Source organism: Bos taurus, chromosome 2 (genome assembly GCF_002263795.3).
Source record: "Bos taurus isolate L1 Dominette 01449 registration number 42190680 breed Hereford chromosome 2, ARS-UCD2.0, whole genome shotgun sequence".
In the NCBI taxonomy this organism is placed as follows: domain Eukaryota; kingdom Metazoa; phylum Chordata; class Mammalia; order Artiodactyla; family Bovidae; genus Bos; species Bos taurus.
In genome coordinates, this window is record NC_037329.1 from 305,053 (window position 1) to 321,541 (window position 16,489).

General features: G+C 36.7%; 1 protein-coding gene and 1 pseudogene across 2 annotated transcripts in view; one reads left to right on the plus strand and one right to left on the minus strand.

Annotated features, from left to right (window-relative positions):
• On the minus strand, positions 1,013-1,974 carry OR5F2EP (olfactory receptor family 5 subfamily F member 2E, pseudogene; annotated as a pseudogene).
• LGSN (lengsin, lens protein with glutamine synthetase domain) overlaps positions 10,064-16,489 on the plus strand; it is a 67,421-nt gene continuing 60,995 nt past the window's right edge. Inside the window, exon 1 of one of the 2 annotated variants that reach the window (XM_059875859.1) lies at positions 10,064-10,124. Coding sequence is in view for 1 of the 2 variants with exons in the window: in NM_001191136.3 (NP_001178065.1) it covers positions 10,095-10,124 (30 nt within the window). In the remaining variant the exon portion in view is untranslated. The remainder of the gene's footprint in view (positions 10,125-16,489) is intronic. The other variant, NM_001191136.3, reaches the window with a different exon arrangement.

Below are 16,489 nucleotides of genomic sequence, written 5' to 3' on the forward strand. Positions count from 1 at the left end.
AGTTATATATATATGCAACCTACTCCAGTATTCTTGCCTGAAGAATCCCTTGGATAGAGGAGCCTGGTGGGCTACAGTGTGTGGGTGGCAAAGAATCAGAAACAACTAAGCAACTAACACTGCCACTACTACTACTTATTTGCAATTAAGTTATGTGCACATTAATCTATACAGCTTACATATTTTCACATAAATTCAGATACTTTATAATGGAATTTTTATTCTTCTACACTTAGCCATTTGCATTTTACCTTCCTGATGTTATACTGTTTATTGTCCTTTTAAACATGATTATCTGAGTATGTGTGCATGTGTCTTTGTGTTTGTGTACTAATATCTGGAAGAGAGTAAGTGAGAGAAGGATAGGAAACGTTTGAGAAGAAAACAAAAATAGAAGAAAAACTATCATAAATTTTTGCATTCAAATCAGACAGCAATTTTTTTTAAATAGCACTCTTTTACACAAACTCATATTTTTTCTTTAACAGATATGTGTGTTTTTCCAGGGTTAAAGGAAATAATATTTGGCATGTTTACTTTTGCAACTAAAAGGATATTCCTGAATTTAGACATAAGCAACTCTGCAGGAAATAATTCCATAAATAAAACTGGAATCCATTTTAAAGTTTTAAAAGTTTGATATATGTTGTATATAACACTCTCTCACAAACTATAAATTGTGGAAAAAAAAAAACATGCATCAGGAAAAAATAAATTGACAATTGCAAATACTCTGTGTGGTTAGTTTCACGTGATATTGTCCATTCGGACTCTAAATACTGAATTGCTTATTTTCATAACCCAAATTTCTTTACAAGTTATCCCTATTTCTGAGAACCCAAAAGAAATATAGTATGATTAGGTGACAATTCCATAGTTTTATATATAACTTTAGTAATTTTACTTATATCTAATTGATACATGTATGTGAAAATGAATGTACCTGATTAATTAGAAAATATTCTAATGAAAAACTAACTTGAATCTAGCTTTCCAAATTTCAGTATACTCTATTTAATGCAGAAAATTCACCAAACAATTTCAGAGGTGAAGGGACTCTTTTCCTAGTAATTACATTCCATAAAGCCTTCTTTACTTCCTTATTCCTGAGGCTGTAGATTAGAAGATTTAACATGGGGATAACCCTGTGTAGAATACAGAAGCCACTTTGTCCTGATTCAAAGAGTAGCTGGAAGTAGGTCTCAGATAAGTATAGATGGAGGTGGAATAGAACAGGATGATGGCTGTCAGGTGACACGCACATGTGGAGGCTTTGCATCTCCTCCCCTGAATGCATATGGAAGATGGAGAAGAGAATGTAGGAGTAGGAGGTGAAGATCACCAGCAGAATTCCGACGATATTCACACCAGCAAACATGGAAAAGATGCTTTCATGCAGGCGTGTGTCAGAACAGGAGAGCTTAAAAAGTGGGGGACTCTCACAGAAGTGATGGATGACATTGGAACTGCAGAATGACAAGCTGGTCACACAATCTGTGTGAACCACAGAGTTCAACAGTCCTGCTGTCAAAGCCCCTGCTGCCATTTTCAGGCAGACCGTCCTGGGCATGATCAAGGCATAAAGGAGAGGGCTGCATATGGCCACATAGCGGTCATGGGCCATTTACCCAAAAGGATGCATTCAGGTGTGGCAAAGGCTATAAAGAAGTACATCTGCAGAAAGCAGCCAGCAAAAGAGATGGTTTTCTTCTCTGACAATAAATTAACCAGCATCTTTGGAGTGATGGTGGATGAATAACAAACATCCACAAAAGACAGGTTAGCCAGGAAGAAGTACACAGGTGTGTGAAGTTGGGAATCAGTCCTGATTAAGAGGATCATCCCAACATTCCCCACAACTCTAAGCATGTAAATCACCAAGAAAAGGCAAAAGAAGATAACCTGTAGCTCCAGTGTGTCTGCCAATCCCAACAGGATGAACTGCGTGAGTGAAGTATAATTTTTTCTGCCCATTGATTACGGATACAGTAAGCTTAAACTTAAATCAGGTGGAAATATTTCCCTTTGCACAATTTACCAGAAATAGAAATATTGATAAAGTAAGTCATATATGAAAAAGAAGCCTGGGACAACAGTGCATGGTAAACAGAGTCAGAGAGAAATTAGTGGGCAAATGAATAGACATTTGATTTTATTAAGCATTTGTCTCTAATAATCTGGACTGAGGGATCCACAAATGACTGGTCTAAATCCACATATATCACCTAAGTTTTTTTTTTCCTGAATGCAACATTTATGTTCTATTCTTTCCCGTCTAGTCCACATTCAAAATGCAAAGTACAGAACTATACTTGCCGAAGATTTTCCCATTCTCTGAGCACGTATTTGAATTTAAGTCACATGCATTTTTTTTTTTTCTCATCAAGACTACTGTCTACATTCTTCAACTCCAAAATTTATTCATGGCCAGTTGGTAATGGCTTGTGTGTTCTCCAAGCAGCAAAAAAATAGCTCAGTTCAATAACTGATATTTTGAAATCTATCATATTCTTAATGATGATATTGTAGTGTATTAAGGTATACAGATAACTGTTCTTCATACAAAGCACTCTATAAGATTAATGCTGTGTTGTAGCACACACTGTACCTGTTTATGGCAGTGAATGACAGAGACTGCACCAAGTACTTAATAGTATTTTTCTCAGTACTAACTTGTCTAGTCTATCATTTCCATTTTTACTAGAATAACTCAGTTGAGGCACAAAAAAAACATAAAGAAGACAATTTTCATGTTTCAAGTGAAATGTAAAGCAGTGAAATTTTGTATTACCTCTTCGTAAAAATCTGAGACACCTTCTGAGTATATGTATGTTGCTCCCCTTTTATTTTATTCTCCCTGAAGAGGGCTGGGTAACCATGGGGATTGAGTTATGGGTTTCAATTGTGTCATGAATCCTCTAAAGGCAGAAACTCCAGTCTCAGAAGTATTTAAATATGACAATCTGTAAGTATATGAAATTAAACTCTAGATGGAACTTAGTGATCTCTGTGTTAAAGCTGTTTGCCAAATTAAAAAAAGGTATCTATTTAACTGCCACTTTCTTTGTAGTTTTAGTTTATTCCTATGGGTACATTCAGTTCAGTTCAGTTCATTCGCTCAGTCGTGTCTGATTCTTTGTGACCCCATGAATTGCAGCACACCAGGCCTCCCTGTCCATGACCAACTCCCGGAGTTCACCCAAACTCATGTCCATCGAGTCAGTGATGCCATCCAGCCGTCTCATCCTCTGTCGTCCCCTTCTCCTCCTGCCCCCAATCCCTCCCAGCATCAGAGTCTTTTCCAATGAGTCAACTCTTTGCATGAGGTGGCCAAAGTACTGGAGTTTCAGCTTTAGCATCATTCCTTCCAAAGAACACCCAGGACTGATCTCCTTTAGAATGGACTGGTTGGATCTCCTTGCAGTCCAAGGGACTCAAGAGTCTTCTCCAACACCACAGTTCAAAAGCATCAATTCTTCGGCGCTCAGCTTTCTTCACAGTCCAACTCTCACATCCATACATGACCCCTGGAAAAACCATACCCTTGACTAGATGGATCTTTGTTGGCAAAGTAATGTCTCTGCTTTTGAATATGCTATCTAGGTTAGTCATAACTTTCCTTCCAGGGAGTAAGCGTCTTTTAATTCCATGGCTGCAATCACCATCTGCAGTGATTTTGGAGCCCCCCAAAATAAAGTCTGATACTGTTTCCACTGCTTCCCCATCTATTTCGCAGGAAGTGATGGGACCAGACGCCAAGATGCCATTCTTAGTTTTCTGAATGTTGAGCTTTAAGCCAACTTTTTCACTCTCCTCCTTCAATTTTATCAAGAGGCTTTTGAGTTCCTCTTCACTTTCTGCCATAAGGGTGGTGTCATCTGCATATCTGAGGTTATTGACATTTCTCCCGGCAATCTTGATTCCAGTTTGTGCTTCTTCCAGCCCAGCGTTTCTCAAGATATACTTTGCATATAAGTTAAATAAGCAGGGTGACAATATACAGCCTTGATGTACTCCTTTTCCTATTTGGAACCAGTTTGTTGTTCCATGTCCCATTCTAACTGTTGCTTCCTGATCTGCATATACACTTTTTAAGAGGCAAGTCAGGTGATCTGGTATTCCCATCTCTTTCAGAATTTTCCACAGTTTATTGTGAGCCACACAGTCAAAGGCTTTGGCATAGTCAATAAAGCAGAAATAGATGTTTTTCTGGAACTCTCTTGCTTTTTCGATGATTCAGCAGATTTGGCAATTTGATCTCTGGTTCCTCTGCCTTTTCTAAAACCAGCTTGAACATCTGGCAGTTCATGGTTCACGTATTGCTGAAGCCTGGCTTGGAGAATTTTGAGAGTTACTTTACTAACATGTGAGATGAGTGCAATTGTGCTATAGATTGAGCATTCTTTGGCATTGCCTTTCTTTGGGATTGGAATGATAACTGACCTTTTCCAGTCCTGTGGCCACTGCTGAGTTTTCCAAATTTGCTGGCATATTGAGTGCAGCACTTTCACAGCATCATCTTTCAGGATTTGAAATAGCTCAACTGGAATTCCATCACTTCCACTAGCTTTGTTCATAGTTATGCTTTCTTTTTTTTATTATTTTATTTTATTTTTAAACTTTACAATATTGTATTAGCTTTGCCAAACATCGAAATGAATCTGCCACAGGTATACCTGTGTTCCCCATCCTGAACCCTCCTCCCTCCTCCCCTCCCCCACACCCTCCCTCTGGGTCGTCCCAGTGCACCAGCCCCAAGCATCCAGTATCGTGCATAGAACCTGGACTGGCGACTCATTTCATACATGATATTATACATGTTTCAATGCCATTCTCCCAAATCTCCCCACCCTCTCCCTCTCCCACAGAGTCCATAAGACTGATCTATATATCAGTGTCTCTTTTGTTGTCTCGTACACAGGGTTATTGTTACCATCTTTCTAAATTCCATATATATGTGTTAGTATACTGCATTGGTGTTTTTCTTTCTGGCTTACTTCACTCTGTATAATAGGTTCAAGTTTCATCCATCTCATTAGAACTGATTCAAATGTATTCTTTTTAATGGCTGAGTAATACTCCATTGTGTATATGTACCACAGCTTTCTTATCCATTCATCTGCTGATGGGCATCTAGGTTGCTTCCATGTCCTGGCTATTATAAACAGTGCTGCGATGAACATTGGGGTACATGTGTCTCTTTTCTAAGGCCCACTTTATTTCACATTCCAGGATGTCTGGCTCTAGGTGAGTGATCACACCATCATGATTATCTTGGTCATGAAGATCTTTTTTGTACAGTTCTTCTGTGTATTCTTGCCACCTCTTCTTAACATCTTCTGCTTCTGTTAGGTCCATAGCATTTCTGTCCTTTATCAAGTTCATCTTTGCATGAAATGCCATATGACCCAGCAATCCCACTGCTGGGCATACACACCGAGGAAACCAGAATTGAAAGAGATACATGTAACCCAATGTTCATCACAGCACTGTTTATAATAGCCAGGACATGGAAGCAACCTAGATGTCCATCAGCAGATGAATAGATAAGAAAGTTGTGGTACATATACACAATAGAATATTACTCAGCCATTAAAAAGAATATATTTGAATCAGTTCTAATGAGGTGGATGAAACTGGAGCCTATTATACAGAGTGAAGTAAGTTAGAAAGAAAAACACCAATACAGTATACTAATGCATGTATATGGAATTTAGAAAGATGGTAATGATAACCCTATATGCAAGATAGCAAAAGAGACACAGATGTATAGAACAGTCTTTTGGACTCTGTGGGAGAGGGCAAGGGTGGGATGATTTGGGAGAATGGCATTGAAACATGTGTATTATCATATGTGAAATGAATCGCCAGTCCAGGTTTGATGCATGAGACAGGGTGCTCAGGACTAATGCACTGGGATGATGGAGAGGGATGGGATGGAGAGGGAAGTGGGAGGGGGGTTCTGGATGGGGAACACATGTATACCCATGGTGGATTCATGTCAATGTATGGCAAAACGACTACAATATTGTAAAGTAATTAGCCTCCAATTAAAATAAATAAATTTATATTTAAAAAATAAACTGTAGCATTAAAAAAAAAAAAGAAAGCATCAGTTCTTCAGTGCTCAGCCTTCTTTATGGTCCAGCTCTCACATCCACACATGACTATTGGAAAAACCATAGCTTTGACTATATGGAACATTGTTGACAAAATATTGTCTCTGTTTTTTAATTTGATATCTACATTTATCATGGCTTTCCTTCCAAGGAGCAAGTATCTTTTAATTTCATGGTTGCAGTCACCTTTCACAGTGATTTTGGAGCACAAGAAAATAAAATTTGTCATTGTTTCCAATTTCCCCCTTCTATTTGTCATGAAGTCATGTAGCCAGTTGCCTTTTTTTTTTTTTTTTTGAATGTTGAGCTTTAAGCCAGCTTTTTCACTCCTCCCTTTCACTCTCATCAAGAGGCTCTTTAGTTCTTCTTCACTTTCTGCCATTAAAGTGGTATCATCCACATTTCTGAGGTTGTTGATGTTTTCCTGGCAACCTTATTCCAGCTTGTAATTCACTGAGCCCAGAATATAGTATGATGGACTCTGCATATATGTTAAATAAGCAGGGTGACACAGCCTTGTTGTATTCCTTTCCCAATTTGAAACCAGTCTGTTGTTCCATGTCTGTATCTAACTGCTGCTTCTTGACTTATATACAGGTTTCTCAGAGACAAGTAAGGTGGTCTGGTATTTCCATTTCTTTAAGAATTTTCAACAGTTTTTGTGATCCATACAGTCAAAAGCTTTAGTGTAGTCAATGAGGCAGAAGTAGTTGTTTTTCTGGAACTCCCTTGCTTTCTCTCCTTCAATTATCCAATGAACGTTGGAAACTTGATCTCTCGTTCCTCTACCTCTTTGAATGTATATACTAGAAATTCAATCTCAGTTATTTCCCCACAGTCATATACAATAACATTTATTATTTTATTTTTGTAAGTTATTTCTTTTTTATGCTGCTTTTTTAATTTCAGCTTTTTATGCTGAACATATTTGATTGCACTTTACTGTTAATATTCAGCTATCATTCTGAGATTTCACCTTATCCATTTCCTGAAGATTCTTTTTACTTTCCCCATTTGGATCTATGGTTTTCTTGCATCTATGGTTTTCCTCTCTCTTGGTTTTGTATTTCAGAGACACATATCTTTATCAGTTTTCTGAGAGAAGTTTATGAGTAGTGTGTGAAGCACGTCTTCATTTGGCTCTTCACTTGATTATTAGTTATGAAACAGTATAGAATTATGGGTTAATATCTTAACATATGACTCTGAAATTTTTTCTTCATTGTTTTCCAGCTTCTAGTGTTGTTTGTAAGAAGTTTTCAGTTCATTTTTATTCCTTATCTATTATATATATATTAGCATTCTTAAAATTTATGATGGGGAGTCTTGTATCAACTGTAATCCATGTCAGTAGATATTCAGTGTATTCTTTCATTCTCGAAAGTCATGCCCTTTGATTCTTGGAAATCAGTGTTTCTGAAGATTCATCCCCCCTCTATTTTCTCTCTTTTATCTTTTTCTGTATCTTATTATTCTTATGTCGAACCTCCTGGATTGGTCTTTTTCTTTTTAAATTCCTTTTTCATTTTTCCTATTTCTTTGTTTCTTTTCTCTTTCTTGTTTCCTTTCTCTTAATTCTGGAAAGTTCTATGTGGTACACTGCATTGTCTACTGATTATGTAGAGTTAGCTCTCTGATGTTTGTTAAAAGGTACAATTTGTCTTACTGGTTTATACCAGTCAATTCTTTTTCTGTTGTCTCCCTTTTTGCTTCTTATTTTCTGTCTTTGTAAAGCATTCAGTTCAGATTTGAAAAAATGTTGACTACCTTTCTTCATATTAGTTTACTTAACATTTAATTAAATTGCATGTATAAAATAACCAGCAAAACTAGACTCAGCAATTTTGAAATTAACCACAGTCAGTATACAACTAGATCGGTTGGGGTTGGGGGGTGGGTGGGAGAAGAAGCTAAAAGTTTCCTGGCCAGGGACCTTGTTAAAATGGTTAATCTTGTAGTTCACTGCCAAAGGAGTCCAATCATAATAAAGAGGGGCAAATGATAATTTGATTAGGCAGTTAGATGATAGTGTACAAGCCCAATGAGCACAACAGAATTCGAAAGGTGCTCAGTGAGTAAAGTGTCATTAGAAATGAGAATCTCTGAATTAAGATCTCTATGACTTAATGATGTGAAGCTTATCATTTATTGGGCATGTAAGAGTGCTCTGCATAACACGAAAACTCATAAATGAAGAGCAACTAAATTCTAAAAAATAAGATCTAATTCTTTATCTGATTTATTTGTCAGAAATGCACCAACTCTGTTTTATGACACAATTTTTCCATTTTATCTCAAATATTAGAATGTTACTAATTTGGAGGTCTAAGGAAAGAGAGTATGGCTATGGGTGCAAAAAGTATTTAGATTGTTGTGTTTGAAATAATTTAGATTACCTGAAAACTTTGGCTGTAACTTTTGACTTCATCTTGAGACCACAAAATAAATACGTTTGGGCTTTGTTTTGTTTTGTTTTGTTTTGTTTAGCCACTAAGTCATGTCTGGCTCTTTGGACCCCCTGGACTATAGCCTGCCAGGATTCTTTATCCATGGGATTTTCCAGATAAGAATACTGGAATGGGTCACCATTTCCTTCTCCAGGGAATCTTCCCAATCCAGGGATGAACCCTCATCTCCTGCATTGGTAAGCAAATTCTTTACTGCTGAGCCATCAGAGAAGCCCTCAGAAAATAAATGTATGTATTATTAAATTTTATAAAAAGAATCAGTGTTTAGATTTGGAAGAAATTATGAAAAACAACCACATGAACAGGTAAATAGGCCTAATTTAATTTTGAAGAGAGAAATGAAAATCTTTCTGGTATATATTTTAGTAATTAATAACAGAGATCAAAATTTGTTGGCAATATAGCAACTGTTATCTACAATATATTTGAATCTAATATTGCAATTTGATTAGAAAGAAACAAAGACTGTAAACTAAGAAGTTACATTCATAAGGTAGGAAAGAAAAGCAGTGATGATCAAAAGATTTTCAAAGAAATAAAGGAAAAATTAGAGTTGATTACAACAAACATAAAATAATGACTATGAAACTGAAGAGAGAGAACAAGAGAGGCAGGCCCAGCTGACCAGCTAGAGTTTGGCCTGGACTTCCTCAGACTTATATGACTTGGACAGGAATAATCAGCTGTGAAGACTGTAATTCATGCATGGAGGAGGATAGACAGAGTTTGACTGCATTCAGAAAGTGCCTCCTACCACCCCTTCAACGAGTCTTGAAGTTGAAGTTGAAGGCAGCAACCTCCCTTTGAAAAAGTATCTCCTATTTTCTCTGACTGATTCTGGGACCATGTAAGGCAGCTTGTAGATGATTCTGTGTACATGGTACACAGTTAGAATGACCAGGGTTCCTCAGAGACTGGTATTTGGAGAATTGAAAAGGCTAAAGAAAGATGACAATAGTTATACAACAAGACACTAGAGTTAATTTAGAGACCAGAAGTGATTCTAGAAAATAAAATAAAAATGGAAATTACAACTGAGTAGATGTTGGAAATTAGTGAAAATCTGGGTCTGTCACGTATATTTTCCAACAGTGCTTTTGTCTGTGGACTTTGATAGCATAGTTGTCTAAAAAATATTTCATTGTCTCAGTCTAACAATAGATTTTATTCCAGAATACAATTGTTATATAGAAAAACTTCAGTATGTTGGAGAAAATGTTGATCAGCATAGTTTTAAGCTTTGTATGTCCTTTGTTTGCAGAGAGTCAAGCATAAATGCGGATTTGTGATTAGACCTTTCTAGTGCATTTCTGGTGTCCTGTGCCTTGGGCATGACACATCAAAGTCTGGTGTTTATCTTTTGTTAACTGCCAGATTCCTCTGGAAAAAGCCTCCACGCAATACATCATCTGCAATGTTTGTTTTGGGTATACATATAAATACATGTTGAATGCATTTGTTACGGATATTGTGGTTTCCAAAGCCAGCTTAAGTAAAACAGTGTGAGATGAATGATGAAGGGGACCTTCTGAAGGAGGTATGAAATTAATAATCAAAATATTATCTACCTAAATATCAACAGCAAAGCTTTTTATCATTCTATGTAAACTATTTGAGTGCCAGAATGAATCAGGACAACATGGTTATACTTGCTTTATGTCTGCATTGGGGAAGTTTGTGAGGAAACTCTCTATGACACATTGAGTATAAAAATGTAATAAAAACTAAATTCTGAATTTGCATTAGGAAAGTGTATTTGATTTGATTAATAATTTAAAATAACTTCATTTGAAGCATAAGTATATTAAAATTTTTAAGCCTATTTTGGTTGTTATTGAGAGCCAAATCTGTTTTTCTCAAAGTTTTTATTTCATTCAAACAAAAAATGCTTTGAGCTTAAGTGATTAAAGGTGAGAAGTCATTTTCAAATTATATTTTAGTGATAATTACTCATCTGCTCTAGAATATCTTAAGCAATTCATTTGCCAACATGTAACATTTCTCATTATTCCTTAACATATCTGTACCCAACTTCAGCTTCTGTTATTCTCACAGATCATTATGAATGTAGACAGGGAGGCATGCTGTAGTCAAGACTTGTAGTATGTGAGTTTTCATTAAAGTTAAGAAAATACCATGTGTGAGGCACAATGGTAGGCCAATGTACTGTGTTTGAAATAGTGGAAAATAGAGAGTAGACTCTTCAATCTAGTGGGGAAGACAGCTAAAAATGTAAGGAAGAATGGGGTCATTGCTGTGTATGATGAGTATAAGCAGCTGGAGATGAGTTATTTCCACAGTAAAACCAGGTTACACTTTGTGAAGAAGGGACCCACTGAGCAGTGGCTGTGATTTATCAAGTAGCATCCTGTTATTGTCAGTGGGATCAAACAATAGAAATATTTGAGTAACAGAACAAATTAATCTGAAATTAAACTTGTAGCTGCAAGTGATGACTTAGAGGAAGAAAATAATTAGTATGCACATTGTTAGCTTTCTGGAATTTTGATTTCTAACTATTTACTTTTATCCTGGATTAGCTTTTACTACACTGAGACTGTGGCAGAACTGTGTTTTCTCCCCCACTTTCCACGATTTTAGTTAAGAATTTCAGATGACCCAGTTTTTTTTTTTAAATCTATAAGTCAGGCTCTCCCCAAGATGAGTGTGGACCAAATGTTGATAGTTCACTCTTAGGAAAACAGAAAAACCAACAATATGTTTTTACAGTACACAGTTTTTACAACAAAAGATATGCTATCTTTTGGGTTAAAATTCCTTGCCAACTGGGATGGAACATTATATTTAATAGATGTAGGAAAAAAAAGTGAGTCTTGGTGTCCCTTGACCTAATTTTTCACTGAATGACCTCCTCTGTGCTCTCCTGCATAGAGTTATATTCTCAGGAAGAGAAAAAATATGGAAGGAGCAAGGAAGATGGTGTGTGACATCCCTTACCAGTTAACTGATGCCTTGAAATGGACAATGATTGTGTTCCATACCAGATACTCTGGTAACGTAAGCAGCAACAGCATGAGGTTAACTGCAAAAACTAAAGGCTCAATAGATTCAGGAGAGCAGATTGTGTGCATAAAGAAAATGCCCAGAATGGTCATGTCCCCAACCTGAACAAATTCATTGTCAGAGTCTTCAGTAAAAATGAACTGTTATTAACCTTAGATATGGTATGATATTCTCTAAAGAATATTTTACTGACATCCCCTATTCCAAACAATGTCATGGAGTCATGTGTTCAGCCAAATTCTTATCAATGAAAAGATATTAGATCAAAAACACATTCTTATTCCTCAAAATAGACCCTATTGGTGTATGAAACTGTGAAATTGAGTAAAATAGCAGCACATCTACTTATCAAAATTAAAATCTATTTATCAAAAACCTTGAGTGTGGTACTGAGTTGGGTGATATGCCAAGTGAGTTGGGTAAGATCTATTATCTGCCCTGTAGATGCTTTATGACTCAATACAGAAAACATCCACATAAGTTGACACAAAAGGCTGATGCTTCCACATTATAATGTGGAAGAGAAATGAATGCCAGATGGGGTGAGACAAGAGGCTCCTCATCTTCTGCAGCCTCTGTGTGTGTTGGCAGTAAGCGTGGCACAGGGGAAGCTGTGGCTGGTGGAGGCCACTGTGCTCAATGCTAGAGACTTACCTTCCACAACTTCCCCTACTTTTCCTGCTTTATCATATTGTCTGTGCAACTTTATAAAGACTTCTTAATTCTGTTTTTATATCTGAAAAGTGCTCTCTCTTTTAGGATTCAAAGATTTGTTTTCAGATTTCAAGGTTTTTAGTTTATTTTATACTTATTTTTATTTGCTCAAATTTACCTTCTTCCAGTTCATTAAGTGCCTCTATCAATGTTAAAAAATTAGGTTTGTGTTTCACAAGCAGTGATTAAGGGTACATTCCCTAAAGTCAAAATGTCTGTGTTTTAATCTCGATTCTACTGCTAATTACCCATGTCATGTGGAGTAAATTATTGGACTTCTTTGTGTTTCATTTGGACATTAATAATACCATATGGAAGAGATTTTGTGATGGGATTACATGCCTTAATACATGTAAAGTGCTTTGCATAGTGCTTACAATACAGTGAGCACAAAACAAAAGTTGTTTATCATACATAATTATATTGCAGACTGAATAATAGTATCTCCTAAGTTTTCATTTTTACAGGCTTGAAGAGTTTTACACTTTTTCTTTACATGACAGAACTTCATTTGCTTTTCTATGTGATAATGATAACAATTGTATGTGATACACATTTATATAAATAAACACACATCTGTTTACTTCTAGCCCATTAACTCTTTCCTAAGGTACAGTGATGAGAACTGTATTTAGAATTCTAGATATAGGTACATTATATTTTTTAAAAGATAGAATGCTTTCTCCTGTCATATTTAAAATATTTTTGATATTTGACCTACAGTTCTATAATGTTCTTGGATCTTATTTGAACAGTTTTCTAAGAATCTATTATCATAAATATACATTATATTATATAATATGCTCAATGCACATTTAAAATTTTTTCAAGTCTTTTCTGCTTTTTAAGCAAATTCGTTGCTTTCCTGCCCATCCACACCTTCAAAAATTGTTTTGATCCTATCTACACAGATAAATATGCTTAGATGCAAAACCTTAAGTTTCCTAAAGATTTCTTTTTTTGGTTCACTTATGGAAAAGCTAAATAAAATTGGTATACTAGCATCAAGCCTGGGGAAATGACTGAATTTTTTTCAGCCTCCTTTGTTATTTAGATTCCTGTTATGAAACTAACATGGTTTTAGACCTTTGGAGAAGGAAATGGCAATCCACTCCAGCATTCTTGCCTGGGAAATCCCAAGGATAGAGGAGCCTGATGGGTTACAGTCCATGGGGTTGCAAGAGTTGGACACAACTTAGTGACTAAACCCTCACCATGCCTTAATAAGATCATTTTTTCCCTTCTCTAAACCTATTGACTAAGTGTGCTTTTCTTTTTTAGAATTTTCTGTTGCAGATTTTTCTTTGCTCCCAAAGTTGCAACTTGCTTTGGGCTTGATGCTGATGTTGCATAATTGCCATCTTGCTGGGAATTGAAGCAAGATTCAGAACTCTTCATATGAGGAACAGCCATATCATTTACATTGTGAAAATTGCTTCACACAGAGGTTTTTTTATAGATAGTTTCTCTATAATTCTTAGGTGGATGTGGATATATATTATATTCCAACTAATGTGCCAACTAGGATCTATGATCAGCTAACTCAGTTCAGTCACTCAGTTGTGTCTGACTCTTTGTGACCCCATGGACTGCAGCACACCAGGCTTCCCTGTCCATCATCAACTCCTGGAATTACACAAACTCGTCCATCAAGTTGGTGATGCCATCCAGCCGTCTCATCCTCTGTCGTCCCCTTCTCCTCCTGCCTTCAATTTTTCCCAGCATCAGGGTTTTTCCCAATGAGTCAGTTCTTCACATACAGTGGCCAAAGTTTTGGAGTTTCAGCTTCAACATCAGTCCTTCCAATGAATATTCAGGACTGATTTCCTTTAGGATAGACTGGTTGGATCTCCTTGCAGTCCAAGGGACTCTCAAGAATTTTCTCCAACACCACAGTTCAAAAGTATCAATTCTTTGGCACTCAGCTTTCCTTATAGTCCAATTCTAATATCCATACATGACTGCTGGGAAAACCATAGCTTTGACTAGATGGACCTTTGTCGGCAAAGTAATATCTCTGCTTTTTAATATGCTGTCTAGGTTGGCCATAACTTTTCTTCCAAGGAGCAAGCATGTTTTAATTTCATGGCTGCAGTCACCATCTGCAGTGATTTGGAAGCTCAAGAAAATAAATTTTCTCACTGTTTCCCCATCTATTTCCCATGAAATGATGGAACCAGATGCCATGATCTAGTTTTCTGAATGTTAAACTTTAAGCCAACTTTTTCACTCCCCTTTTTCACTTTCATCAAGAGGCTCTTTAGTTCTTCTTCACTTTCTACCGTAAGGGTGGTGTCATCTGCATATTGGAGGTTATTGATATTTCTCCCAGTGATCTTGATTCCAACTTGTGCTTCATCCAGCCCAGCATTTTGCATGATGTACTCTCCATATAAGTTTAAAAAGCAGGGTGACAATATACAGCCTTGACATACTCCTTTCCCAATTTGGAACCAATCTGTATGACCTACATACAGATTTCTCAGGAGGCAGGTCAGGTGGTCTGCTATTCCTATCTCTTGAAAAATTTTCCACAGTTTGTTGTGATCCACACAAAGGCTTTGGCATAGTCAATAAAGCAGAAGTAGATATTTTTCTGGAACTCTCTTGCTTTTTTGATGATCAAGTTTGGCAACTTGATCTCTGGTTCCTCGGCCTTTTCTACATTCACTTTGAACATCTGAAAGTTCACGTTTCATGTACTGTTGGAGCCTGGCTTGGAGAATTTTGAGCATTACTTTGCTAGCCTGTGAGATGAATGCAACTGTATGGTAGTTTGAACATTCTTTGGCATTGCCTTTCTTTGGGGTGCAATGAAAACTGACCTTTTGCAGTCCACTGCTGAGTTTTCTAAATTTGCTGGCATTTGAGTGCAGTATTTCACATCATCTTTTAGGATGGAATTCCATCACTCAACTGGAATTCCATCACTGTCACTAGTTTTGTTTGTAGTGATTCTTTGTAAGGCCCACCTGATTTCACATTCCAGGCAGGTGAGTGATCACACCATTGTGGTTGTCTGGGTCATGAAGTTCTTTTGTACAGTTCTTCTGTGTATTCCTGCCACCTCTTCTTAATATCTTCTGCTTCTGTTAGGTGCTTTATTGTGCCCATATTTGCATGAAATGTTCCCTTGGTATCTCTAATTTTCTATAGAGTTCTCTAGTCTTTCCCATTCTATTGTTTTCCTGTATTTCTTTCCACTGATCACTGAGGAAGGCTTTCTTATCTCTCCTTGCTATTCTTTGGAACTCTGCATTCAAATGGGTATATCTTTCCTTTTCTCCTTTGCCTTTCAGTTCTCTTCTTTTTCCAGCTGCTTGTAAGGCCTCATCAGACAACCATTTTGCCTTTTGCATTTCTTTTTCTTGATGACATTCTTGATCACTGCCTATTGTGCAATGTCATGAACCTCTGCCCATAGTTCTTCAGGCACTCTACCAGATCGAATCCCTTGAATCTATTTGTCACCTCCACTGTTGTAAGGGATTTGATTTAGGTCGTACCTGAATGGTGTAGTGGTTTTCCCTACTTTCTTCAATTTAAGTTTGAATTTGGCATTAAGGGGTTCATGATCTGAGCCACAGTCAGTTCCTGGTCTTGTTTTTGCTGACTGTGTTAGAGCTTCTCAATCCTTGGCTGCAAAGAATATAATCAATTTGATTTCAGTATTGACCATCTGGTGATGTCCATGTGTAGAGTCTTCTCTTGCATTGTTGGAAGAGGATGTTTGTTATGACCAGTGCATATCTATGTTATCTTATTGCAAAAGTGTTCAGAATCTATGGTAGCAGAACTGAAAACAATCTGGGTCATCCTTAACACCATAATCTCTTCGCAAATGAGCTTGAGGATAAGATATACGACACTTTTCTAAAGAGCCCATCCTCTTTTACCCCCTTATATTAAGCAAAATTCTAACTCTCTGTAACTTCCAAAAAAATGTATCTGTATTTTCCATGTATGCTTAGTTTCACTTCAAAGGACTGAAATGCCACTTAGGTTGGAATGTGAAGTTCTTTAAAAAGACTCAAATTTTTAGTTGCTTTTTTATAAAGCTACTCAGTACTTAGTATTCTTAAGGACAACATTTTTAGTTTTCACTATTTTTTTCCTGTAAAGTTTGCAAGTAAAATGAAGAAATGAAAGAATGGTTTCAAACAG